The sequence below is a fragment of the Anolis carolinensis genome, chromosome 6 (genome assembly GCF_035594765.1).
Source record: "Anolis carolinensis isolate JA03-04 chromosome 6, rAnoCar3.1.pri, whole genome shotgun sequence".
Classification (NCBI taxonomy): Eukaryota; Metazoa; Chordata; class Lepidosauria; order Squamata; family Dactyloidae; genus Anolis; species Anolis carolinensis.
The window spans coordinates 112,725,419-112,751,586 of record NC_085846.1 but is presented as its reverse complement, the minus strand read 5'-3'; the positions used below and the strand labels follow the sequence as shown (position 1 = coordinate 112,751,586).

The window sequence follows — 26,168 nt, the reverse complement described above, 5'->3', positions numbered from 1 at the left end:
GCTAAAGCAATAACAGGCCCAAAATTTTGTGATTTTTGCAATGCATATTGACTCCCATCAGAATGAATCAGGTCCCTTATTGCACATGGATCCATCTGGAGCAAGAATGGAGAAATTGTGGCATTCAGTAACGCTGTTAGAGCTAGAAAACACTTAACTGGAATCTCACTCTGTTTTCTCTGCCTCAACAGGAATTCAAAAAAAGAACTCAATGACATTCGATTTGAATTCACGCCAGGAAGAGGTGAGAGGGGCTTAAAGGATGGAATATAATGCCACGGGGCAGGCATACAACATTGCAAAAGTGCTCTCAATGTTACTATTATGTATATGTTTGGGTTTAACCCCTAAATGGGGATGATAGTGTGCTGGAGGACACAAGCAATTTCTTTGTTTAAGGGTTTTCACTTCCATTGAAGTCCTGGTCTCCCTTCACCCCAATAAATGTGGAGGGTTGGCTGTAGTTGTCCCTTATCCAGGAAATCATATCTTTAACCACTGTCTTTAAAATCTAAATGTCTTTGGATTAAGTTGCATGGAATTGTAACTCCCTTCAAATTGTGATCTTTCCAGATACGGCTGATGGGGTCTCCCAGGAACTCATCTCAGCAGGCCTTGTGGATGGAAGAGACTTAGTAATAGGTAATGAGGGGCTCCCGTTGTAGAAATTCAGTTTGTTCCCACTATTGGGTTTGTGGATACTCATCTTACTGCTTTCTCGGACAGGGAGGGAGAAATGGTTCTTCTTTGTGCCAGAATGTCTATACTTTGAGAAAAATGTGCTCATAATGACTATGCTTGAAAACACCATGTTTCCACCCTCTCTGTCATTTCAGTTGCCGCCAACTTACAAAAAATTGTGGAAGAGCCCCAGACGAATCGATCTGTCACTTTCAAACTGGTATTTACTACATTTCCCTTTATTGATTTGGTCTCTAATAATATATAATGTAATACCTTGACATGCATGGCTTTCTTCTGTTTTTTTTTCCCAGGCGTCTGGTGTCGAAGGCTCCGACATCCCCGATGACAGCAAGCTCATTGGGTTTGCACAACTCAGCATCAATTAAAAAAGACACTCCCCTTCGACGGTCCCCATGGGTGCAACAATCGAGCGCTTCTGTTGGCCTAAAAGCAAAACCACTACTGCCAAAGAACCAAATGACAGGCCCCTTTCTTAGAAGCTTTAACCTCAGTTGTTTTCCGGATAGCATCGCCACGTCTCCCGGTGCCACACACGCGCGCACACACACGCCCCTCGGCTTCTCATCCACTCGCAGGCAGTTCTCGCCTTTTCCTTCATCAGATGTGCAGACCCATCATGTCCCCACCTGCATGGTTGTAGTTTGATTATTGCCTTAACTATTTAAGAAAAGCAAAGGAAGGGAGAGAGATTGACAAAGAAAAAGTAGATGTACTACTTAGAGTCCCAGACGGGTTTCCACGACTCTTCACTGGGTTGGTTTTGTTCTTTAGACCGAATTGTTTTCTTTTGACCACATAGAACTGTCACATAACCACAGTGGCATTTTTTTACTCAAGGCATGCATGTGGTTAAAGAAAAGAAGACCATGAGTTTTCCAAACATAAGACTGAATTACTGCAAGATCTTGCAAAGTCTGCAGAGAGTGAGGCTTGACAGTCTTTAAGGGGCTTATTTGAATTCTTTTAAGGTGCAGATAGATCCATTTGCCCAATAGTTAGCCTTAATTTCCCTCGAATGCAAAAATAACTGGTGCATTTAGAAAGTGTGGAGGGTATTTTCTGGTTTTTCATAATGTTCTGTTTGCAATCTGTGTGAAATTCTCCAGGACCACAGCTCCATCCTGTTGGATATCTGCTCTCTTAAAACTCTGCCTGTTTCTGCTGTTGTGTTGTCACAATAGTCTCAAAAGCAGTAACAGCTATAGGACAAGTAGAGTTTTATGGGATGTCTGAAACAGGTGCATTCATTTCTCTAACCTGGAGGGTTGCAAATGGCACATAGTTCATCTCTTCCTCCATATCCCATTGGCTTTTACCAGCCATAGACACCAGTTTTCCACTAAATTGGCATTTCCTATCTTACCAAGCCAGCACCTCCATTGTGATGATGGGAATGTTAATCCAGGCATGGGCGAAATTCGCCCCTCAAGGTATTTTGGACTTTAACTCCCACAATTCCCAACAGCCAATAGGCTGTTAGGAACTGTGTGAGTTGAAATCAAAAATACCTGGAGGGCTGAAGTTTGCCCATGCCTGTGCTAATCTGTCTGGATTGGGAAAAGCAGATTTACACCATTTTTTATATCTGTTTGTGGGAGATCTCTTCTGCAGAAAGAAGAATGGGACTTTGAAGACAGTTTTTTCTAGACATAGAAAGTTTCCCAAGAATTTTCTTGCTGTTACTCAAATCACTGTTTGGGTAACAGTGAGAATGGGCCCTTCTTGTGCATCTACACTATTTCTGTCAATTAGTTTCAGATCCAAGAGTTATATGTGCACTAGATTGCTGCAATCCCAGAATTCTTTTAATAACAGCATAAAGTTTCTTCAAAATGTGTTCTCATGGGATTGTTTCTGCTTATGGAACGAGACTAAGGACACAAGAAATATCCCTTTGCAAAGTTTGCTAGGTATTGTTTAACTCTAGAGTAGGAGTGTGTTTCGGTGCATAACCATTCATAAAACAAGACATTCTCCCTACGTGGATATTACGAGCACAAGTTGATCATGCGGTCTGGTGACTGAAGGTAGTTTGTGTATGTGTGTATCTTCTGAAACAAATCTTTCTTGGCTCTGTTTGATTCTCCAAGAGCATTTCACTGGTGTGTTCGAGATAAACATGCATTTCTCCTTTGTATTTTGCTTTCTTTTTCCTGCACATACTGGTACCTAAAGAACTGCCCTTGTTCTCTTTTTACAGCAATAATGATGATGATGATAATAATAAAAAGATTGCCAGTAGATTCATACATGGCAAGATTAAGCTCTGGACAGTTTTGTCCCTTCTGCTGCACTAAACTGCTTGGAATTTGCAAACTTGTTTTTTTCTTTTCCTTTTTTATACTCTCAGCTCAAGCATCAAAGTTTGATCAAGACAAAGCCAATATAGCTCACGTTTTAGTATTTTTTTAAAAAAAGAAATGAGTATCTGGTGATGTGTGTGTGTTTTTCCCTGTTTTTTTTATTTCTACATATAAATTATACCTTTTTTAGTTGGAGCAAAGAAACACTTGTAATGCAATATGTGGATACTAAAATGGTGTTGATTCCGTTTCCCTCCCTGATTATCCCTCTTTCTCTGAGGCTGTTCTGTGTTACTTCTAAACCTTGGAAGTATTTTATTGCAGATGTTACCAAACCAATAGAATTGGGATCTCCATTCATCCTACAACCCTCATAATATACACAGCATAGTGGAAACCATGGTTGAGGAATTGGTTTCTAGATTACAGATTTTCTCCAGTTGCCCCTTTCCTCTCTCTAGTGAGAATTATCTAATCCCTTTATCAATTTTACTTTTGCCCCAACATTTTTAAGTAGGGCCCTGTGGTTGGTTTGAGAAACCTTGGTTTAAGGCTAAGAAAAGGGGGAGTTCAGGAGGAAAGCATGGATGCTGTTCCAAAGCCATCCTCTTCACTATGTCTTAAACCGGGGATTGGGAACCTTCAGCTCAATTGAATTTTGGGGACTATAATTCCAACAATGCTTTCTTTTGGAGGCTGGGAATTGAGGTCCCAAGAAGTCAAGTGAGCCAAAGAGTCTACATCCCTGATTTAAGGGAGAAGTCATAGTGGGCAGCAATGCATGCACAGATACAGACCCTCAGGATTTGGGAAATACTGGGAGATCTTACCAAGTATATTTATGTAATTTTCTCCCTGAATAGTTATGGGGAGTATCTTTAAAAGGGAGGGAAATGTATTCTAAAATATTTCAATCTTGTAGACGACTGCTGCAATTGGGGAGATGGAAGAGCTTTGGTAAAAACAGCGATGGGGAGTATGAGACAATGAATGGGGGGGGGACGGACATTTTGCTTGGACTTTTGTGTGTGTCGGGTGTGTTGCAAGTTCAGTTGTGCTTCATCACACATTTCCAAGAAGTACAAACATCTTTGTGCTCATTGGTGCATGAGACAGCAACTTGCAGCCTTTGAATTCGTGAAAGCCGGGTGGGTTTATTAAAATGCTGGCTGTGTGATTCTGCAAATTGTAGTCCCCAAAAGTAACTAAATAAAGTAATTTGTTCAACCCAAAAACGTCATGGGAGGGGCAATCATGACTAGTCCTTGGAAAACTCTCTGAGATGGGCTTCTGACCACCAAGTGGATGATGGAAGTGGCCCACGGAGGCTCCACGGTGACCGCAACTTCTTGACCCCTTTCCCCACTTCTGGTGTAATGGGAAGTCCCCGGGAGCCTGTGATGTTATGTCACTCAGTGGGCGGAGCTTGCCTCTGGCCCCACCCTCTTTACGGGATGATGTCAGAAGGGGCGGGGCTTACAGCTGGACCGACTGTTGGGGAGGGGGTCTCGATCTTGGCCTATGCGCCTACCCAACCCGATCCAATTTGCCCACCTTTTCTTCACTCGCAGAGACTTAATTCTGGTACAGTATTACTTCACTTTTTGCCTGCATGCTGTGGATACCTTGGTTGTCATCCCTGGAGTAGACCTCCAAACTCAACCCGTGAAATTATGTGGACTCTATTTATTTACTCTCACCTCTGTCTAACCCAGGTCTAGCAGGCAAGAGTATCCATGCTGGCTCTTCCCCCAGTATTTTTGTTTTTGTCATTTTTTATGATCCTCAGCTACCTTCATTATTAGATTTCTAGGCACATGTCTCTTGGTGGTAGTATGTTTTGGGAGGTTTTTATTTTTGGCTTCGGATACTATTAAGTGCTAGACAACTATTTTGTTTCTCAAAGTTCAAAAGTGCCAATGATGACGATGATTATTATTATTTTGTTAAGAAATGATTTCTAACCTTTTTTTTTAACCCTTACGGATCAAAGGGTTTTTATTTTTGGGTAAATTCTGAACTTGAATCTAGAAAAAAAATCAGTTGGTATTTTTTTAAACTTAGTTAATATTCTTAAGGATGACAGTGGTGTATTAATATAACAGGAACTTCTACACAATTTTGGTGTACTGTAGATTTTAATGAAAGATGTAAAATATTCAGCCTTTTTTTTTCTTTGACTTTGTATTTTACTGCATGTATTTCTCTAATTTTTAATCAATAAAAAAATTGTCCAAGGCTTTGGGAATGGTCTCTGTGTTATGCCTACAACTGCAGCCACACAGTCCACAAATGGTTTGTTGATATTGAAAATCATAATTTGCATTCAATGTAAGATGGAACTATAGAAGAAAGTGGTTTTGGTCTCATAGTTAGGCCCACAATACCTGTGACAAGTATTGGTTGAAGCTCTGAGGAATTTTTCAGACTAAGTTGGCAGTCCACATTCACTCCATTTAGGGCCCTGGTTCCCAATTGGGGGGGGGGGAGCTGTCTGATTCTTAAAGGGAACAATCAAGAAAGAGTTATTAACAGTAACTATTTTGCATTTCTTCAGGTTCTAGTGGCCTCATTTATGGTGTATAAATTTACGGTATATAAACCATGGTGGCGCAACGGGTTAAACCACTAAGCTGCAGAACTTGCTGACTGGAAGGTCGACGGTTAGAATCTGTGGGATGAGGTGAACCCCAGCTTCTGCCAACCTAGCAGTTCGAAAACGTGCAAATACGAGTAGATCAATAGGTACTTCTTCAACAGGAAGGTAACAACGCTATATGCAGCCATGCTAGCCACATGGCCTAGGAGGTGTCTATGGACAATGCTGGCTCTTTGGCTTAGAAATTGAGATGAGCACCACAGAGTCGGACTATACTTAATGTCAAGGGAAAACCTTTACCTTTAAATATATATTGTGATGTACACATTTGTAAAAGTAAGATCAGAATGTACACAGAGATCAGCTGGTGACAATGGAAAGGGGAAAAGAAAGCCTATTCGGAGAGAAAGGAGAAGTGAGAGCATAGGATTCACTAGTGAGCCCATGAGCCCAGAAAAGGAGGCCACTTTCTTCCCAAACATCCCACTAATCTCAAGCGTTCTTTTAACACCACAAGCTATACAAAATATATTAAAATGTCCCCTTTGTTCTGCATGTGAATAGCAAGAAATTTGTGAAAAAAATTGAAAGCACAATTATGACTTTCAAAGGTAAGTCAATATTAACGTCAGGTTATAAGATATTCTCAGCAAACACACATTGCAATCAAGTTGGACACTTAAATTAATCTAATTTGATGCAGATTACTCAAATCAGTTCTTTTATTTTTCTCTTCCATACGTGCCATGTTATTTGGAAGCTTGTTTAGACCAAGTTAATAGTCTTCTAGGCTTTCTCCACGTGAATAAATAGTTTACTTTTGGAATAAGAATTAGACTATGTAACATGATTTTTGTTCCTGGGTTAAAGCATCATTTCTCCAGAGTCATAGTCCCATACTCAGATGATACATCAGTTCTCTTGAAGTCAGCAATTTCTTTGGGAAAAAAGACACCTTGTCACATGTTGTCAGGATTTAAGTATTAACATACGAGATGTGCCAAGAATCCATTATCTCTAGTTATGCTGAAGTTCACTGCTTTTGGAAGACAACAAGAAATGCATCGTCTTGTCCAAGTCAAGAATGCCAGGTGGTTAATAGGTTACACAGCTTGGTTGCAGAATTGAAGCTGTCCTGGATTGTGTTAACTAGGATTGTCACACCATGTCAAAGATTGTTTTTGGATTAAACATTAGTTTTAGAAATTATTTGAAGGATATTTTGGGAGGTAAATTACAGTGACGGCAGAAAGGGAAAGAAAGTGAACTTGAAACTGGAAAGACTGACCATGTCGGGTGTTGGGGAAGTAATCAAAGCGCTCGATGATTTTGGGCGATTCCAGCATTGCTTGGTGGCATTGCTGACTCTGAACTCTATTTCCCACCCCTTTCATATCTTTGGCCAGTTATTCATGGTTGCCGAAGAACCTCATTACTGTCGGACAACTTGGTTCAGCGCCATCGGCTCGAATCTGACCGAAGAGGAACGGCTGAACTTGACCCTCCCAAGAAAGTCCGATGGAAGCCTGGAAGAATGTTCCATGTTCACTCCGGTGGAACGGGATCTCGATGCCATTGTGCAATATGGCCTCAATGCTACTGAAACGTGTCGAGAGGGATGGGTCTACCCTTCGAAGAGAGAACCTTCATTGGTCACTCAGGTTTGGTGGTTTTACTTTCTTCCGGAATGGATTCCAGGCTTCTATAGTAGTGCAGAATCTCAATGTACATGGGCCTCCACATTTGCGGGTTTCGTTTTTGTGGACTTGATTATTGACAGATTTGATTAATATGCTCTTTCTAGAAATCCCTACGTCCTCAGGCGTAAACTTCTTCAGAACCTAAAGCTTCCTAGAAAGAACACTTTTATGGACGTATCTAGGTCCCGAATGAATTAATTGGATGTTGACTATAGTGTCCCCACTTCCATGAAGGTCCTGTGCTTCTAAATCCAATGAATGTGGGGGAATACAAAGGAAATACAAAGGAACAGAACTTAGAATGATCAAAATTCCTGAGAATAAGTCATAAGAATTATCCACTTTGGGTCCCAGTCCCGGGAGAAGAGTGTGGTGGTAGTGGTGGTGGTATTATTGTTGTTGTTGTTGTTGTTATTATTATTATTGTATGACACAGCAAACAAGATAGATATGCTGGATTTTGTTTCACAAAATCACAGGTCGAACACTTCCCAAGTGTCTAGGACTGTGTGATGTATTTTCGGATGATGCATGCAGATCCCAGTCGGGTGGCCTTTTGCAGTTGGCAGATTGTAATTTTGTCAAAGTCTATTGTTTCCAAATGCCGGCTGAGATCTTTTGGCACGGCACCCAATGTGCCCATCACTACCGGGACCACCTGTACTGGTTTCTGCCAGAGTCTTTGCAATTCAATCTTGAGGTCCTGATAGCGGCTGAGTTTTTCCTGTTGTTTTTCATCAATTCGACTGACACCTGGTATGGTGACATCAATAATCCAAACCTTTTTCTTTTCCACAACTGTGATGTCTGGTGTGTTGTGTTCCAGAACTTCAGTCTGGATTCAAATTATTATTATTATTATTATTATTATTATTATTATTATTATTATTAGATGCACAACAAGATGAGTACATAGCAAACAAGACAACAACAACAACAACAACAACAACAACAACAAAAACAACAATAACTTTATTTTTATATCCCGCCTCCATCTCCCCGCAGGGACTTGGGGCGGCTAACATGGGGCCTATCCCAAATTTCACAACAAACAAATTAAAAATACATTCACAATAAAAACATCATTAACATTTAACATTACACAAATCAAACCAACAATTTACAACAATATAAAACTGCTGAATAAGGGCAAGATAATAAAAATAATCACTATGCTGGCTTTTGTATTGGATGACACTTTGGACACTTCCCAAGTGTCTAGGACTGTCAGGACCCAGGCTGCAGAGCACCAATAACCATGCACAGAGACCAGAATCTATCTAATATCTTTATTAAAGGAATATATAAAGTCAATAAAAACAAGTGAAGAATATAGTTCAGAAGTAGACCTTTCAGGAAAGGTCAAATATAGTCCAGGAAATCAATGTCCAATATGAGATATTAGAGTCCAAGGTTGTAATCCATTAACCGAAACACACACCTTGCCGAGCAAAGTGTGGGGAAATGACAGGGTCCTTTAGTCCAATGGAGCTTGACAACAAGGCTGGGAATCAAACTAGATTCTTGGCAAACAAGACTTGATACGTGGCAACAAGAAGCGAGAACGAGGTCCGAGGCGAGGTCCGGAGAACAAGGCAGGCTTGGAATTAGAACAAGGTCCGTGGCAAGGTCCTGGAAACAAGGAACAGGAGTAGCGTAGTCCACACACGATCTCACTCCCGAAGCTGACGAATTGACTCCGCAAGGATCTCCTTGCGGTAAAACACCTATATAGGATCTTGTTTTCCCGCCAAAGAACACTTTCCCTGGGGAACAAGAAGTGAAACTCATACTATGTCCAGATGCATGACTCCTTAAGATTTCCCAAGGGAAACAGGCTTAATCATCTAATTGTCTGGCAGCGATTCTGGCGCTTCGGCGACTCGCCTCCCTAGCGCCTCTATCTCGATTATAATTATCCCGGCGAGAGAACGGGGGAGAATTCTGCCCAAGGCTTGTTTGGCTGACTTCTGGAGGGCAAACATCCTGCAGGTGCAAGGGCTCCAATTCTGGCTGAAACGGTGGGAAACCAAAGTTTTCCTCTTCGTCTGCCACAATAGTACTTGGAAGGGGACTACATGGCCCATGAGACATCATAAGGACTATGTGATGTATCGGCAAATAATGCGTCCATATCCGAGTAGGGTGGCCTTTTGCAACAGACACATGATAATTTTATCAGTGCTGATTGTTTATTTATTTATTTATTTATTTATTTCCAATATTTCTACCCCGCCCTTCTCCCCGAGGGGACTCAGGGCGGCTTACACAACTGGTAGGATCACTACCAGTACATCATAATACAATAAAATAAGAATAAAACAGTTAAAATAATTAAATAACATAATAAAATACAATATATAAAAATTTAAAACAATGCAACACAAAATATATATACCAATCATCCATCAGACCTTGTGCAAAAGCCTTAATCCGATCCATGTCAATGCTAACTGAGTTCATTCATTAAACGCTTGCGCGCATAGCCAGGTCTTCAGCTTCTTCCTGAACCCCAAAAGGGATGGAGCCTGCCGGATGTCACTGGGGAGGGAGTTCCACAGCCGAGGAGCCACCACCGAGAAGGCCCTGTCTCTCGTCCCCACCAGCCGTGCTTGTGAGGCCGGTGGGATCGAGAGCAGGGCCTCCCCGGATGATCTTAAGGTTCTCGTGGGCTCATAGGAGGAGATGTGTTCGGACAGGTAAATTGGACCAGAACCGTTTAGGGCTTTGTAGGTCAAAACCAGCACTTTGAATTGGGCTCGGTAGCATATTGGCAGCCAGTGGAGCTGGCTTAGCAGGGGGGTAGTACGCTCCCTGTAAGCCGCCCCAGTTATTAATCTGGCTGCCGCCCGTTGTACTAGCTGGAGCTTCCGGGCCGTCTTCAAAGGCAGCCCCACGTAGAGCGCGTTGCAGTAATCCAAACGAGCTGTAACCAGAGCGTGGACCACCGTGGCCAAGTCAGACCTCCCAAGGAACGGGCGCAGCTGGCGCACAAGGCGGAGTTGTGCGAAGGCTCTCCTGGCCACAGCTGAAACCTGAGGCTCCAGGCTCAGCGATGAGTCCAAGAGAACCCCCAGACTGTGAACCTGTGTCTTCAGGGGGAGTGCGACCCCGTCCAACACAGGCTGTAACCCTATTCCCTGTTCAGCCCTGCGACTGACCAGGAGGACCTCTGTCTTGTCTGGATTCAGTTTCAATTTGTTAGCCCTCATCCAGTCCGACACAGCGGCCAGACACCGGTTCAGGACCTGGACAGCCTCCTTAGTGACAGGTGGGAAGGAGTGACAGAGCTGGACATCATCTGCGTACAGATGACACCGGACCCCGAAACTCCGGATGATCTCTCCCAACGGCTTCATGTAGATGTTAAACAACATGGGGGACAGTACTGACCCCTGCGGGACCCCACAAGTCAACGGTTGTGGGGCCGAGCAGGCGTCCCCCAATGACACCATCTGGGACCGACCCTCCAGGAATGAGTGGAGCCACTGCAGAACAGTACCTCCAAGTCCCATTCCCGCGAGGCGTCCCAGAAGGATACCGTGATCGACGGTATCGAAGGCTGCTGAGAGGTCCAGCAGAACCAGCAGGGACACACTCCCCCTGTCCAGTTCCCGGCGTAGATCATCGACTAAGGCAACCAAGGCTGTCTCGGTGCCATGCCCCGGCCTGAAGCCAGACTGCGCCGGATCCAGAAAATCAGTGTCAACCAAGAATGCCTGGAGTTGCGCAGCCACCACACGTTCCAGGACCTTGCCCAAAAAGGGGAGATTGGAAATAGGCCGATAGCTGTCCAATTGAGTGGGATCTAGTGATGGCTTCTTCAACAGCGGTTTGATCACAGCCAATTTAAAGCTCGCTGGAACAATGCCTTCCCGAAGGGAGGCATTCACCACCACCTTCACCCACTCGGCCAATCCCCCTCTGGCTTCTCTCACCAGCCAGGATGGGCAGGGGTCTAGGATGCATGTGGTAGCCCTTGCCTCTCCAAGCACCTTGTCCACATCCTCGAGCTCAACCAATTGAAATGAATCCATCAAAATAGGACAAGCAGGTGCTCGTGTTACATCCTCGGAAGCTGCCATTAATATGGTGTCAAAGCTAGAGCGGATCAGAGCGACTTTGTCCGCAAAGAACTGAGCAAATGCTTCACAGCGGGCTGCCAAGTTGTCAGGGATCCCATCTTGAGAGATGGGATTCAACAAACCTCTAACAACTCGGAACAGCTCTGCTGGACGGTTCTTTGCGGACGCAATATTAGCTGCAAAGAAAACATTCTTAGCAGCATCTATTGCCGCGGCGTATGCCTTTAAATAAAGGCACAGCCGTGCTCGGTCTGGTTCGTTTTGCTTCAAACGCCACACGCGCTCTAGACCCCTCTTCTTTCGCTTCATCGCTGCCAACTCCTCGGTGAACCAAGGAGATGGTTTAGCTCGGGTATTGTTTTCAAGTGCTGGCCAGGGTCTGCGCCCATTGTGCCCATCACCACTGGGACCACCTTGTGCCAGAGTCTTTACAATTCGATCTTTAAATCCTCGTATTGTGCAAGCTTTTCCGGTTGCTTCTCATCAATCCTTCTGTCACCTGGGATGATGATGATATGATGATGATGATGATGATGATGATGATGATTATTATTATTATTATTATTGAATGACCAAATGTAACACAGTGTAGCAGTGCTTTATTCTTTTTTTAAATTGATACTTTCCACAATAACCATTGGGGAGTGGAAGGGAAGAGTAAACATTATTCAAGTTAGATAAGTTTTAGCACATATCTAATGAATCATCACAGAAAGGGAAAATGTTGTGAAAGGCATGTAAACAAAGCATTTTATAACATTATGTTACATCCAAGTTTTAGTCTCTATTATCTTGACATCCTTTATTTAAACTACTAAAGTTTTTGAAAAGTCAATGTTTCTTCTGTAGAAAGGAGGGATCTTATAATATATATGTATCAATAGTCAACTTTTCAGTCACCAAATTAAAGGTAACATTCTGCTTTTAAAATATTAGTTAGCAATGCTTTATTCTTTATAGACTCCGCCCTCCAGTTTTTGGCTGGATTTGATTAATAAGTTTTTTCCAGAGAGAAAACTTCTCAAGGCACTTGTAGGTTGTCCTAAGGTCAATGTCCAGCAGATAGCAATTAAGGATAGTCCAAATGTGTGTCAGGCAGGATTGACAAGAAGTAGTTTTGAACAAACTTGCCCTCTATTGAAATACCAAACAAAAGTACAGCCAACCTTCCACATTTGGGGGCTTAGCTTTTGCATATTTCGTTATTAGAAACTAACTATACAGAGAAGATTTAGAGATTCCTTGCTAAAATACTTCTGTGGGTCCTCCAGCATGTTTCTATGGTCAGCTTTTAGCAGAAGTTGATTATTGAGTTGTGTTGGAGGACTTGTGGATTCCTAGAGAGATTTTCTTTTTGGCAAAAAATATATATAGTGGCTTTTAAAATGTGTTGTTGTTTTTTTCACTTTTGTGTGGGGCCTGCATCTCTTGAATACTGAATGTCAACCCAAATCACTGCACAAAACTCAACACATGATGAATAAGCAAGAGTGTCCCTGCCTCCATTACCATATCTTTGTCTTTTGGATTTTTTAAATTTTGGATCTGCACCCACCGTATAGTCTTCTCAAAGCAGTAGAGTCTTCCAGTTTAGCAACAGTTTGTAGCAACTGAAATAGGCTGAGAAGAAAGGGGGAAGGTGGGAGGAGGAGAAAGAAACCAGGACATTTATTTAAAAGCAGATGAAAAAATGGCAGGGATTCATCGGGACTACGTCTGCCAGATTGGTATGACCTCCTTGAGTTCCCTCTGAGTAAACTGCCTTTCTTTCCCTTTCTTCAGTTTGACCTTGTTTGTGACCGGAAAGATTTGAACAGCATCTCACAATCCATTTTCATTTTGGGAAATCTGGCGGGAGCCCTGGTGTTCAGTGCATTAAGCGACAGGTAAAGGAGACAGCGGTTAGTTAGAAGGATCCCAGAATTAAGCTTGATAATGTGTTGCCTTTAGAAAAAGTTATACTTTTTGGACTAGGTTTCTGAACCTGTTTAAATGTGTTTCTTCCCCCTCTCAGGTTTGGTCGGCGCCCAGTTACTTTGTTGGCAATGCTCATTCAAGGCATAGCTGGCGTTGCGATCACTTTTGTTCCAAATTTCATCGTCCATGTTGCTCTCCGATTTATTGTGGGCATATCCATTTCTGGTGTCTTAATCAGTGGCATGGCTCTAGGTAGGACCTGGGAAATGTTTGAAAATAAAGCGACATATAGTCGGGAACCCTGTAGTTGAACCCTGTTTTCTAGTGTGATAGTCCAGTGCTCAACCCACTACATTTTTGCATGCTCTCTTAAAGGTCTGTGTCATGATAAAAGCTGAGCTAAAAATGCCTGTTGTGTTGTCATAGGTGAAAGTACACGTGTGATTGCTTGAATTCCCATACTCCATGTAATTATTTTCATGATCCGTAGGCGCTGAATGGGTCGGAACAGCCTATCGTCCACTGCCATTGATCATCAACCATGTTGGCTTTTCAGTAGGGCAGATGGTGCTGGCAGGCTTAGCTTATGCCATTCGAGACTGGAGGAAGCTGCAGATTGTAGGTTCTGCCCCCGTTCTTGCCCTCTTTTTTTATGTATGGTGAGTAATGGATCAGAGCAGGAATCCTCAAACTTTGGCCCTCCAGGTGTTTGGGATGTCAGTGCCTAGAGTCCTTCAACGCTGGCCAAATTGGCAAGGATGTTTGGGAGTTGAAGTCAAAACACTTGGAAGTCCATCGTTTGAGAAGCACTGGGTTAGACGAAAACAAATAAATGGAGTAGTTTAGATACAAAATGTCATTGTTTTGGATGCAAAATGGAGTTGGTTTGGATACAAAGTGTAGTTGTACTAGATGCAAAATTGAATTAGTTAGAATACAAAATGGAGTTGGCTTGGATAGAAAATGAAGCTGGTTTGAATACAAAATAGAATTGGTTTTGCAACCTAATCAAGCTGACTTGAATAAAAAAGGAATAGGTTTGGATCCTGCCACAGGTTGGCTTACCTCCATAGTAAAGGGAACCTTGAAACCATTGGCCTGCATACTTGGGAAGACACAAAATCCCCAAGAGCAAGTTGTTGTTGTTTATTTGTTCAGTCGTTTCCGACTCTTCATGACTTCATGGACCAACCCATGCTAGAGCTCCCTGTCGACCATTGAATATCCATTCATCTTGGCCTGGGTTGACCCCTCTTCCTTTTTCCTTCTTTTCCCCCCAGCATCATTCTCTTCTCCAAGCTTTCCTGTCTTCTCATGATGTGTCCAAAGTACTTCATCTTTGCCTCTAATATCCTTCCCTCCAGTGAGCAGTCGGGCATTGTTTCCTGGAGAATTGACTGGTTTGATCTTCTTGCGGTCCAAGAGCAAGTAGTTTTTATTTGGTAGTCTTCAGCACAATGAAGTTATAATACAAGTAGCCACTAGATGGCTTCTTGTATTATTACAGTGTTCTCCAGCTCCTGCCAACCTAGCAGTTCGAAAATATGCCAATGTGAGTAGATCAATAGGTACTGCTCCAACAGGAAGGTAAAGGCGCTCCATGCAGTCATGCCGGCCACATGACCTTGGAGGTGTCTACGGACAACGCCGGCTCTTTGGCTTAGAAATGGAGATGAGCACCAACCCACAAAGTCAGACATGACTGGACTTAACGTCAGGGGAAAACTTTACCTTTACTTCCCTCACTTATCGCAGGGGTTACGTTCCAGGACCACCCGCAATAAGTGAAAATCCGCGAAGTAGGGACATTATAATTATTCTATGTGTGGAGGAGAGCAAACCACAGACCACTTACTACAATGCAGTCTATACTTTATTTTAGCAGCTATAATATACAGTACACCGGCAGAGAAGAAGAATGGAAACTAAATAACCCTTTTTTATTTCCAACCCTTCCCTCCCCTTCCCCTCTCCCTTTATTTCTCCCTTACCCCCTTTCCAAAACCCTTTGCACACCACAAAAATCCACTATAAATACTGCTATAAATGTGCACATTAATATTAATTGAAAACCTGCGAAACAGCAGGTGGAGCGAAAAGTGAACCGCGAAGTAGCGAGGGAACACTGTATATCCAAGCCTGGCTAATTTCTTATCCAAAACCTTCAGTTTTATGCCAGCCCTTACTCATATTGCAGCTGTTACTTATTTGAGTCCACAATATGTCCAGAGGCTTCAACGCCAAACAAGCTTCAGTTCACTCCTTCGTTCCTTTTCCAGTGGTTTCCCTTTCAACAATTTCTCTCATCTGTCCTTCCAGCCTTCTTTCCCCATTCTCCCACCCACTTCCCAGCTATTCTTGCCCTTTTCCCTGCTCCACAGCTCTACTATCCCTTCACAACCACCTCCAAGCTTCCACACTGTTTTTCATTCATCCTTCTCATCCCACGGTCATCTTCCAGGCTCTACTCAGGATTGTCTGCCTATGTTTGGGCTTGGGCAGTTACCTCCTTAAGTGGAACCCTGTTGCAGATGCAAAATGGAATTGGTTTGGATAGAAAATGGAATGTGGATACTCACGAAGTGCACTCAATTTTTTTAATATTATGAATAGAGCAACACTTGTTGTTGGGCTTGTGGGTGTTTGTGTTAGGAATGAAGTACATTTGTCATGGGTTTTAGATTGAACGTTAATAGCTCTACCCAAGGTGTGCAGCTCTACCCCCAAAATAAGTTCTGTACCTTGGATTATGCCTTTCAAGTTAAGATAAATCCTTGATGAGATTCACGATTCCATTTACATGGGCATTATCAGGCACCTCTGTAGTCTCCTTGCAGAAGTCCATAGGTGGAACGAGGACATTAGGGGAAGCCATGGGAACCTGGGATCATGAGTGTGCCCATTCACAGAACCTAAAATGATAAGTGGAAACCCAAGGGTGGGAAAACAAGTCTATCACTGATTTATGTCACTTTGACACTTAGGAAGTCCTTTTTCTCCAAGAGTGTGACTTGCCCAAGGACACCCAATCGGTTTCCATAGCTGAGTGGCGATTTGAATCCTGGTCTCTAGAATCATAGTCCAGTGCTCAAAACACTATAACATACTGGTTGAGAGAAGCAATGCAACAAATAAAAATAAGAAAGACAAACATTCCAGCACTCAGGAGACAACACTGAAACTGATTATCTGTACATTTCTCAGGGTCCTTCCAGAATCTCCCCGTTGGTTGGTAACAAAAGGGAGGATTGAAGAAGCGAAAAAGCTCTTCCAGAAGGCAGCTGCAGTGAATAAAAGAAGCATCCCACCGAAAACTTTAGATCAGGTGAACTTCAACCAACATGCTAAAAACCTTTGTAGGCCTCTCTTGGTCTACCAGATTTATATTGTTGCTTGTATTATGATTTCACTCTATTATTATAGAATACTGAGGGCCCTTGGTATCCACTAGGGTTTGGACCCAGGATCTCAAATCCCATCGTATACAGCTTACTCTGAAGTTTTAAAAAAATTATTCTTTATTCACTAGGAGCCCCCGGTAGTGCATTGGGTTAAACCCTTGTGCCAGCAGGACTAATGACTTGAAGGTTAGGTTGCTGACCTGAAGGTTGCTGGTTTGAATCCAACCTGGGGAGAATGCTGATGAGCTTCCTTTGTCAGCTCTAGCTCCATGCAGGGACATGAAAGAAGCCTCCTACAAGGATGGTAAAAATATCAAAAACATTCTGACATGCCCTGGGCAACATCCTTGTAGGTGGACAATTGTCTCACACCATAAGCAACTTGCAGTTTCTCAAGTTGCCCCTGACACACACAAAAAATCCATTATTCACTGTTTTTCATATTCATGGGGGTCTTCTGCCTCTAATCCTGTAGAAAGTTGACTATATTATTTTCTCAAAAAGCAAACCTTGATTTGTGTCCTCTTGAAAAAGTACACAAGGGAAACGGAAAACAGAGAGACACAAATGGTGATTTCAGCTCACCACTAGATGGCAAAGTTCAACAAGGCTGCAAATATGCAATTACAGAGAAAGAGTATGTAACGAGTTGTGGTTATCCAGTACTCTAGATTGTTCCACAGAAATATTCCCGCATAACCAAGAAAGTATGGACTGAAATGGGGCATTCGGGGGTAGAGGCATGGCAGCTGAAGTTGACTTGCTTTTCTCTTCTTTTCTTTTCTATCATTTCTTATCAATAGCTGAAGCCAGAAAAGGAGGCCAAGTCTAGAAGTATTCTGGACCTCGCGAGACATTCCCACCTAAGGAAAGTGACTTTCCTTATATCAACAGTTTGGTAAGCATTCTCTTGCGTCTTACTATGGGTGCATCTACACAGTAGAATTGATGCAGTTTGACACCACTTTAACTGGTATGGAATCTTGGGAGTTGTAGTTTGGTGGGGCTCCAACACTCTTTGGCAGCAAAGGCTAAATAAAGACCTTGTAAAACTACACCTCCCAGGATACCATAGCATTGATAGAGGGGGGGGGGTAGGCAATTTATTTATTTATTTACAACATTTTAACCCCGCCTTTCTCACCCGAGGAGACTCAAGGCGGCTTACAAAACTGGCAAAATTCAATGCCCAAACAAATTCAATAAAAATCAAGAACACAATTAAATCCCTTAGCAATACATAATAAAAACATTGTACAAAGCTTAGAACATATAAATTGAAAACAATTGCTTTTAAAAATCGTCATGGCAAGAACAGAAGAGCAACAATGACATATGGTAAGCCATCATTGGCAGTACTATGATCCTGATGCTATAGCCATTGGCCTGAATGATGTGATAATGCTCTTAATCTATCATTACACAAGGTGCTGATTCAGAAAATTGCATTGGATAGACTATATCCAATATATGAAATATGTTTTCATGATTTTCTATGGTCAAGCAAATGGCAACTGGTAGATGGCCGGGCTGGGCTGTGGTGCAGGCTGTTGAGCAACCAGCTGCAACAAATCACTCTGACCAAGAGGTCATGAGTTCGAGGCTAGCTCGGAGCCCCATGTTTGTCTTGTCATTGTTCTATGTTAAGGCATTGAATGTTTGCCTTATATGTGTAATGTGATCTGCCCTGAGTCCCCTTCGGGGTGAGAAGGGCGGAATATAAATACTGTAAATAAATAAATAAATAAATAAATAAATAAATAAATAAATAAATAAATAAATAAATATGTTCTGTATCTCAAAAACTAGAGCTGATAATGGAAAACCTTTTGGACGCACCAGGTCAAATATATCCAGAAACAGGTCTAAAATTTGAGGCACCAAAATGTGAGCTGGCCAGTGTTATCTTTTGCCCCTGACAATACAGGACCAGACAAACCAATGCCCTCATTTAGCACAAGGCATCTCTCTTTGATCCCAGTAAATAGTTTTGGAAAGACATCTCTCTATCCGAGACCTTCGAGAGCTGCAGGAAGATGAAATATATGCAAGTCCATGGTTTGATAATGTATAAAGCATCTCCATATGTTAAAATATAAGATGGGAAATCTTATCAACATTCTGTGAATTTTTAAAAAGACATATTGAATTCCTTGAAGGTTAGAAACTTTCTTTCTCAGTGCCGAAGCAATAAATTGCAAATGAAAAGGATCCTGTGTGGCATTTGTTGGACTTGCGTTGCTCACTGTACCCTTTTATACATATTTTTACTCAACTCTCTGCTTTACAGGTTTGCCAACAGTTTGGCATACTACGGCTTAAGCCTGAATGTGGGTAGTTTTGGCTTGAATATCTACCTGACCCAGCTTATCTTTGGGGCAGTTGAAATACCAGGCCGTAGCTGCACTTTCTTTGTGATGCGGTGTCTGGGGAGGAAAAAATGCCAGTCTTTCTTCTTGCTCCTGGGAGGAGCGGTTTGCCTTCTCATCCCCGTAATCCCGAAGGGTAAGAATCACGATAAGGCCATGCTGAAGGGAAGATGTCTTACATGACTTGCCTTGAACCACACCACATGCCAGATGTTTCCCAAGGGCATGCCATTTGTATGTAGTGAATTGAGGAAGGGTTGAATGGGCAAACCTGTTTGGGGAGAGGGGCAAGTCTGACATTGTAGAGACTCCAAATCAGTTTATTTGCTTGTTGACATTCCCAACTGAGGTCCCTCTAGGCTGAAGGAGTTTTTTGGACTCTTTTTGGTCTGGCTATAAGTACTTGTCAGCCTCATTTGAGCCCTAATTACTGATTTCCTTGAGCCACAGTTGGATGATTGTGCCCAATCTATAGTCAGCAAAGAAAATCTAACCAGACCATCCTTTGTTTTGGTATGTGACCATCTTCTTTTTTGAGAGAAGGTGGTCCTTTCCCATGTAGTTTATTAATTGGGAAAGGTTTCATAGCATCTGATAAGCTCTGACTCTCCAAACTGCAAATCTTTACCTACATTTAGGTAGGGGGAAAAAATGAAATGCACGAATATAACATGGGTAGCACTTGGCTTGAAAATGGTAGATGTGAACATTTAGATGACAAGCTAAACATGACTTCACAGTGTGTTTTGCAACTTAAAAAGTGCTGATGAGACTCTAGGCTTCATCAATAGCAGTACAGACTGAGAGAAGCAATAGTCAGACCTCACTTGGGATACTGGATCTAGTTTTGGGCAATACAATTCAGCAAGGACATTGACAAGCTGGAAAGGTGACCAAAATGGTCAAAGTTCTAGAAGCCAAGCCCTTTGAGGAGCAGTTTAAGGAGCTGGAGATGTTTTGATTTGGGAAAAGAAGGCTGAGAAAAGGGGACATGAGAGCCATGTTTAAATGTTTGAAAGGATGTCACACTGGGGAGAAGGCAGGTTGTGAACACTGGGATGTAGAACAATAGATTTAAATTGCAGAAAGAGAAATTCCTCTGACCATCTGAAGAACCTGCTGATGAGCAGAGGTGTTTGATGGTGGAACAAGCTGCATTGGAGTCTGGTGAAGTTTCCCTTTCTGGAGATTTTTAAACAGACTGGATCATGTCTTCCTTTCAGGCAGATTGGGCAGGACTGGATTGTCCCTTGGGGTCTCTCCAACTCCATGATTCTATACCTTGCAGTTCTGTGCCACCAACTTGCACATTGCTCTGTGTAATCCATGCAAACAGCTTGCAGTGGTTCCTGTCCTCCTCCAGATATCCAAATGAATAATGTGCAGATGGTTTGAAGACTTCTGTGGAAACGGGAAGGCTTGCTTTCCTGGTTCACGGGGAAGAGTTTTTCTGTCTTTCACACAAGCATTTGATTCCTTAATGAGGTTTTCTGCCTTTCTGTGAATAGGTTGGGAATCTTGTGTTGTCTTCCTATGTGTTCTTCTCTTGTGCTTTTTCCTTCCCCAAGTGTTCTGCTCTTTCAGACAGAAACTTTGGCTTTCCTCTTAGACCTGCCGGTGGTAATAACAGTGCTGGCTGTCATTGGGAAGTTCACCATTTCTGGGTCCTTCACTACATCCTATGTGTACACCACTGAGCTGTTCCCGACGGTTATCCGGTGAGGCAAATTATGTTCTGAGTTCAAATTGTTATTTTATATACGAGTGGTTTTATTTTGTATTGTACTGTGTGTTTATTTTATGTGTTGTTTTGGGCACTTTGTGCCATATGTAAGCCACTCCAAGTCCCTTTTGGAGAGATGGAGGCAGGGTACAAAATAAAGTTATTATTAACTACACACACACATACACAGATATAAACATGCATGAGATTAATTATCAGAAGGTTTGGAAGAAACAGAGAGCTTCAGAGGCCTCCATTTTGTAGTTTTTAAACTGCTTTGTCTTCCGAGAAAGAAGGAAAGGATGGAAAATCAGCCTGGAATGGGGGTGTGACTATTATGTGAGGAAAATGAAAATACAATTTTTGGCTCTGAAAAAATGGGGGTGCAACTATTATGTGATGAAATAATTATGTACAATTTTAGGATATTTATATGATTTTTAACAATCATTTAAAATGGACTCAAACACTTGGGGATATAGGTTGGCATGGAAGCTTGAACGATACACTGGTACAGTTTGAGTATTCCTTACCTGGAATTCCAGAATTCAAAATGCTTTAAGATCGCTCAAACAGTTGGTGGAGATGAGCAATGCCTTTGTTTTCTGAAGGTTCACTGGACACAAACTTTGTTTCATACACAAAAACATTGCATTACTTACAGGCTATGTGTATAAGTTGTATATGGAGCATAAATGAATTTTGTGTTTAGACCCGAATCCCATCTCCATGATGTGTATATGCAAATATCGTTATTCTAATATCTGAAAAAAAAATAATCTGAAAACCAAAACACTTCTGGTCCCAAGCATTTCTGATAAGGGATAGTCAAGCTGTATTTTATCTCTCTCTTTATATATCTAGTTAGTTATGCATACATACAAACACATAATAATTTGCAGTCTATACTCTAGACTAGGATTGGGCAAATAGGACATAGTGCTTTTGGAAGAGAACCTACACAATGCTCTTGATTTCGCTCTCTCTCTCTCTCTTTCTTGATCAGTTTCTCTTCCAAAAGCACAATTTCTAGATTTCCTAGAATACAAAATGCTATCCAAATATAGAAACTGGGAAATATGCCAACAGAACCAGCAGTCGTAAGAAAACATTGCTACATCCACATGTCACCTCCTGCTTTGTTTCCTCCTTCATAGACAGGTTGGAATTGCCGTGTGCCAGACGGTGGCCAGGGTGGCCGCCGTAAGTTCACCGCTGGCTCGTCTCTTGGAGAAATACCACCCCTCCATCCCTTTGCTGATTTTTGGAGGCACGGCCATCGGGGCTGGGATCCTTACCTTCTTTCTGCCAGAAACACAGGGAAAAGAACTTCCAGATTACATGGATGATGTTATAGGCAACCAGAAGTGAGTGCTCTCTGCAACTTGAATGTGATTTTCCCTATAATCCATGGAAGGGAGATAAATCCTACACTTGGTAATAACAAGTGCATTTACAATGTAGAATGGCAAACACTCAATGCCATTATTAGACATACAACATACATACAGACAGACAGTAGAGATAATTCAACATTTTCCAGCTTCAGGAGGTTATGCTCAATTCTGGCCACAAGGGGTGCTGTCACCTCATCCATGATGATGTCAAGTCTTTTGATTGTAGTATTTCCTCCTTGCTCTTTGCTCGCCGGCAGTTTTATGGTGTCGTAAATTAAATTAAATTAAATTAAAGGAGCCCCGGTGGCGAAGTGCGTTAAAGCGCTGAGCTGCTGAACTTGCAGACCGAAAGGTGCCAGGTTCAAATCCCGGGAGCAGTTAGCTCAAGCTCCTGCCAACCTAGCAGTTCAAAAACATGCAAATGTGAGTAGATCAATAGGTACCGCTCCGGCGGGAAGGTAACTGCATTCCATGCAGTCATGCCAGCCACATGACCTTGGAGGTGTCTATGGACAACGCTGGCTCTTCGGCTTAGAAATGGAGATGAGCACCAACCCCCAGAGTCAGACATGACTGGACTTAACGTCAGGGGAAACCTTTACCTTTACCTTTACCTTTACCTTTTAAATTAAATCAACTTCCCCACATTAAGTGGTCCCTAAGTTTCTCTACTCACAGCTGCAGCTGTTTTCGAATTGCTTAGGTGGATAGTAAGCTAGGCAATTAAACGGTTGGGTGCTCAATCCGACGTGGGCTTCGAACTCATGACCTTTCAGTCAGCAGTGATCTATTACTGTGGGCTGTTAACCAGTTGCGGCACAGCCTGGCAGTTTGACAGCACTTGTACTGCCATGGCTCAATGTTATGAAATACTGGCACCTGTATTTTTTGGCAGAGAAGGCTAAAGACGATGCAAAACTACAAACTCCACAATATTCAGCCATGGCAGTTCAAGTGGTGTCAAACTGTGTTTATTCTATACCCTTTGACTATTATGATGTTCTTCGCATAGGACTATTGTGATGTTCTTTGTATAGGGAAATATATAATGGCAGCATCCCGTATTTTCTGGGATTAGGGGCCCAGATATCTTCTACCTGAAGCCATTCCATATAGGGTGCTTACCAAAAGAGATTGATTCTCATTTGCGGATGGTGTCCAGGCAGAACGGGTTGGTGTTTTGCAAAGGATGCTCTGTGGGCTAGACCAGGACTTCTCAAACTTTCCCACTCAATAAATTTGGCCTTTTGGCCCGATAAATTTTTATGTGACCCTGTATATATAGATATCAGCATTTGCAAGACAGGTTGATTTTCTTTTTAAATGAAGTACAGCTGAAGCATCTTTCAACATAAAGATTGCTTAACAGATTGATCCAAATATCTTAAACAGTCATAAGAAACCTTCAGAAAACTTTTACTGTTGCCAAACATTGAGCAAAGTGGACCCTATTTGGGGTTAGGACCCACGGTTTAAGAAGCAATGGAGTCGATGACCTCCCTGGTTATCTCTAATATTTTACAATCCCACCATTTCTGCAAAGCTATTTTGAGCAAAATATTGCATGCAGAGAATCCTAATCCCTCCTTTTAAACCTTGTTTCCTTCCATTTAGACCCAGCAAGACAGACACCAGAGTTTTGGAAAATGGACATTTAAAGCCAAATGAAGACAATGTCATCAGTATACAGATAAAGACGACTCGGTTCTAAGTTGGTCCTTTAAGCAGTAGCAATGTACATTGGTGGAAATTTCTCATTGCAAAAGTGTGGACGAGAGATATCTATAGTCGGCATTCCATATCCACAGATTCAGCATCCATGGATTCAACCACCTGCAGCTTGAAAATATCACTCCCCACAAAAATATTCTTTGATTTTTGCCATTTTATATAAGGGAGTGCCATTTTACTATGCCATTGTATATATTGGGACATGAGCATCCATGGATTTGGGAATCAATGAAACGCCAGTAAATATCAGAGACATATTGTATATGCCAGTTACACCACCAACAGCACCACCCTGCTTTCTTTGAGGTTTTTGTTTATACTTTCAAGAATACCATGGGCCCATTTCCATTAGCAAAATATAGTATTATCTTTGCCTGTTGAAGGCCTGGTTCTGACATATGTAAAACCTGGAATTTGCATTTTGGGGACAGAAAGCTTCTCTCATGCTTCACCAAACTATCAACCCTAGGATTTCACACAGTCACACCATAGCAATTAAAATGGAATCAGTGCTAAAATTGTGAAATGCAAATGACTCCCCATTTTATTAACTACCTTTTAAAACTGAGTTCTGTGAGTGCAGCATTTTATCTAGTGAAGCAGAAAGTGTTTGAAGATCGGACATTTGTAGGGATACAAGATGCTTGTTTGTAAAGCTATTGTCCTTCTAACTTTGTTGTATGCCTGCAAAACATGGATTGTCTACAAATGTCACTCTCAACTTCTGGAACAATTCTAATAGCATTGCCTCCGAAATCTTTTGCACATCTCTTGGTAAGACAGGCGGACAAATGTCAGCGTTCTTAAAGAAGCAAAGACCACCAGCACTGAAGCGATGATCCCTGCCATCAACTTTGCTGGACTGACTACATTATCTGAATGATCAATCATCCAGGGAAGGGGAGAGGAGAAAAACTGATGGACACAAGTGATAAATAAGTGCAGAAATGGTTAGGTTGAGAAAATAGACCATATCAAATTGAGCAAGAATTGTAAGCGGAATATCATTATTTGTGGGCTCGGGCTGTGGCTCAGGCTGGAGAGCAGCTGCAATGAATCACTGCAATGAATCACTCTGACCAGGAGGTCATGATTTCGAGCCCCGCTCGGAGCCTATGTTTGTTTGTCTTTGTTCTATGTTAAAAGGCATTGAATGTTTGCCTATATGTGTAATGTGATCCATCCTGAGTCCCCTTCGGGGTGAGAAGGGCGGAATATAATGCTGTAAATAAATAAATAAATAAATAAATTTAACCTCGCGGGATTGTTATTGAGATTTGTATCATTCTACTTGTGTAAGGTCCCAGGTTCAAATCCCGAGAGCGGATTGAGCACCCGCTGTTGCTCCAGCTCCTGCCAACCTAGCAGTTCGAAAACATGCCAATGTGAGTAGATCAATAAGTACCGCTCCAGGCAGGAAGGTAATGGTGCTCCATGCAGTCATGCCGGCCACATGGCCCTGGAGGTGTCTACGCACAACGCCGGTTCTTCGGCTTAGAAATGGAGATGAGCACCAACCCCCAGAGTCAGACATGACTGGACTTAACGTCAGGGGAAACCTTTACCTTTACCTTTACTTGTGTTTAAAATAACAATAATTTTAAAATGAATGCCTGATCACTGTCTCCCAATCAGCTACTTTACTCTCAGCTAAGAACAGTGGTGGTTCAGTGTGTTAAACCGCTGAGCTGCTGAACTTGCAGACTGAAAGGTCCCAGGTTCAAATCCGGGGAGCGGAGTGAGCGCCCGCTGTTAGCTCCAGCTTCTGCCAACCTAGCACTTCGAAAACATGCCAATGTGAGTAGATCAATAGGTACCGCTCCAGTGGGAAGGTAACGGCACTCCATGCAGTCATGCCGGCCACATGACCTTGGAGGTATCTACGGACAACGCCGGCTCTTTGGCTTAGAAATGGAGATGAGCACCAACCCCCAGAGTCGGACACGACTGGACTTAACGTCAGGGGAAACCTTTCCCTTTTTAAGATCAGAAAATGGAATGTCAGTGGACAGCAAAAGAGATTTAAAGATGGGCCTAAAGCTAACCTTAAAAAAATGTGGAATAAACACTAAGACTCGAAAACCCTGGCCCTTGAACACTCTGGAGCCCGCTGTTGCCAACAGTGCTGTGGATTTTGAGGAAGAATGAATAGAGGGCGAAAGGGATAGACATGGCGAGAAGAAGAAGTCGCCTCTTGTAAATCCTTGTCAGGACCACCTTCCATCTGGAATGTATGTG

At 42.4% G+C, this 26,168-nt stretch overlaps 2 protein-coding genes across 3 annotated transcripts in view; both read left to right on the top strand.

Moving 5' to 3' along the window:
• The window catches only part of oxsr1 (oxidative stress responsive kinase 1), a 93,621-nt gene extending 88,374 nt beyond the window's left edge, over window positions 1–5,247 (top strand). Inside the window, exons 15-18 of the mRNA XM_008112201.2 lie at window positions 192–244; window positions 574–642; window positions 837–901; window positions 996–5,247. Coding sequence (XP_008110408.1) covers window positions 192–244; window positions 574–642; window positions 837–901; window positions 996–1,070 — 262 coding nt within the window. The 3' untranslated portion in view covers window positions 1,071–5,247. The remainder of the gene's footprint in view (window positions 1–191; window positions 245–573; window positions 643–836; window positions 902–995) is intronic.
• Window positions 5,248–5,353: 106 nt separating this feature from the next.
• Window positions 5,354–25,189, top strand: LOC100561373 (solute carrier family 22 member 13). 2 transcript variants are annotated; one of them, XM_003221866.4, is made up of 10 exons: window positions 5,354–7,268; window positions 13,175–13,278; window positions 13,407–13,561; window positions 13,800–13,968; window positions 16,514–16,634; window positions 17,514–17,608; window positions 19,001–19,215; window positions 20,689–20,797; window positions 21,960–22,169; window positions 23,814–25,189. In XM_003221866.4, exons 1-10 carry the CDS (start codon window positions 6,897–6,899, stop codon window positions 23,908–23,910), a joined length of 1,647 nt encoding a protein of 548 aa, XP_003221914.1. In that variant the 5' UTR covers window positions 5,354–6,896; the 3' UTR covers window positions 23,911–25,189. The 2 variants fall into 2 exon arrangements, with proteins under 2 accessions (XP_003221914.1, XP_062814163.1); XM_062958093.1 differs by lacking the exons at window positions 13,407–13,561; window positions 13,800–13,968.
• Window positions 25,190–26,168: the final 979 nt, after the last annotated feature.

Bases quoted from the DNA above. Each gene is read 5' to 3' on its own strand.
- LOC100561373 (XM_003221866.4), top strand. From the start codon at position 6,897: ATGTCGGGTGTTGGGGAAGTAATCAAAGCGCTCGATGATTTTGGGCGA. The intron at 13,279-13,406 runs GTAAAGGAGACA...TCCCCCTCTCAG, and splicing joins TTCAGTGCATTAAGCGACAG to GTTTGGTCGGCGCCCAGTTA. The intron at 16,635-17,513 runs GTGAACTTCAAC...TCTTATCAATAG, and splicing joins CACCGAAAACTTTAGATCAG to CTGAAGCCAGAAAAGGAGGC.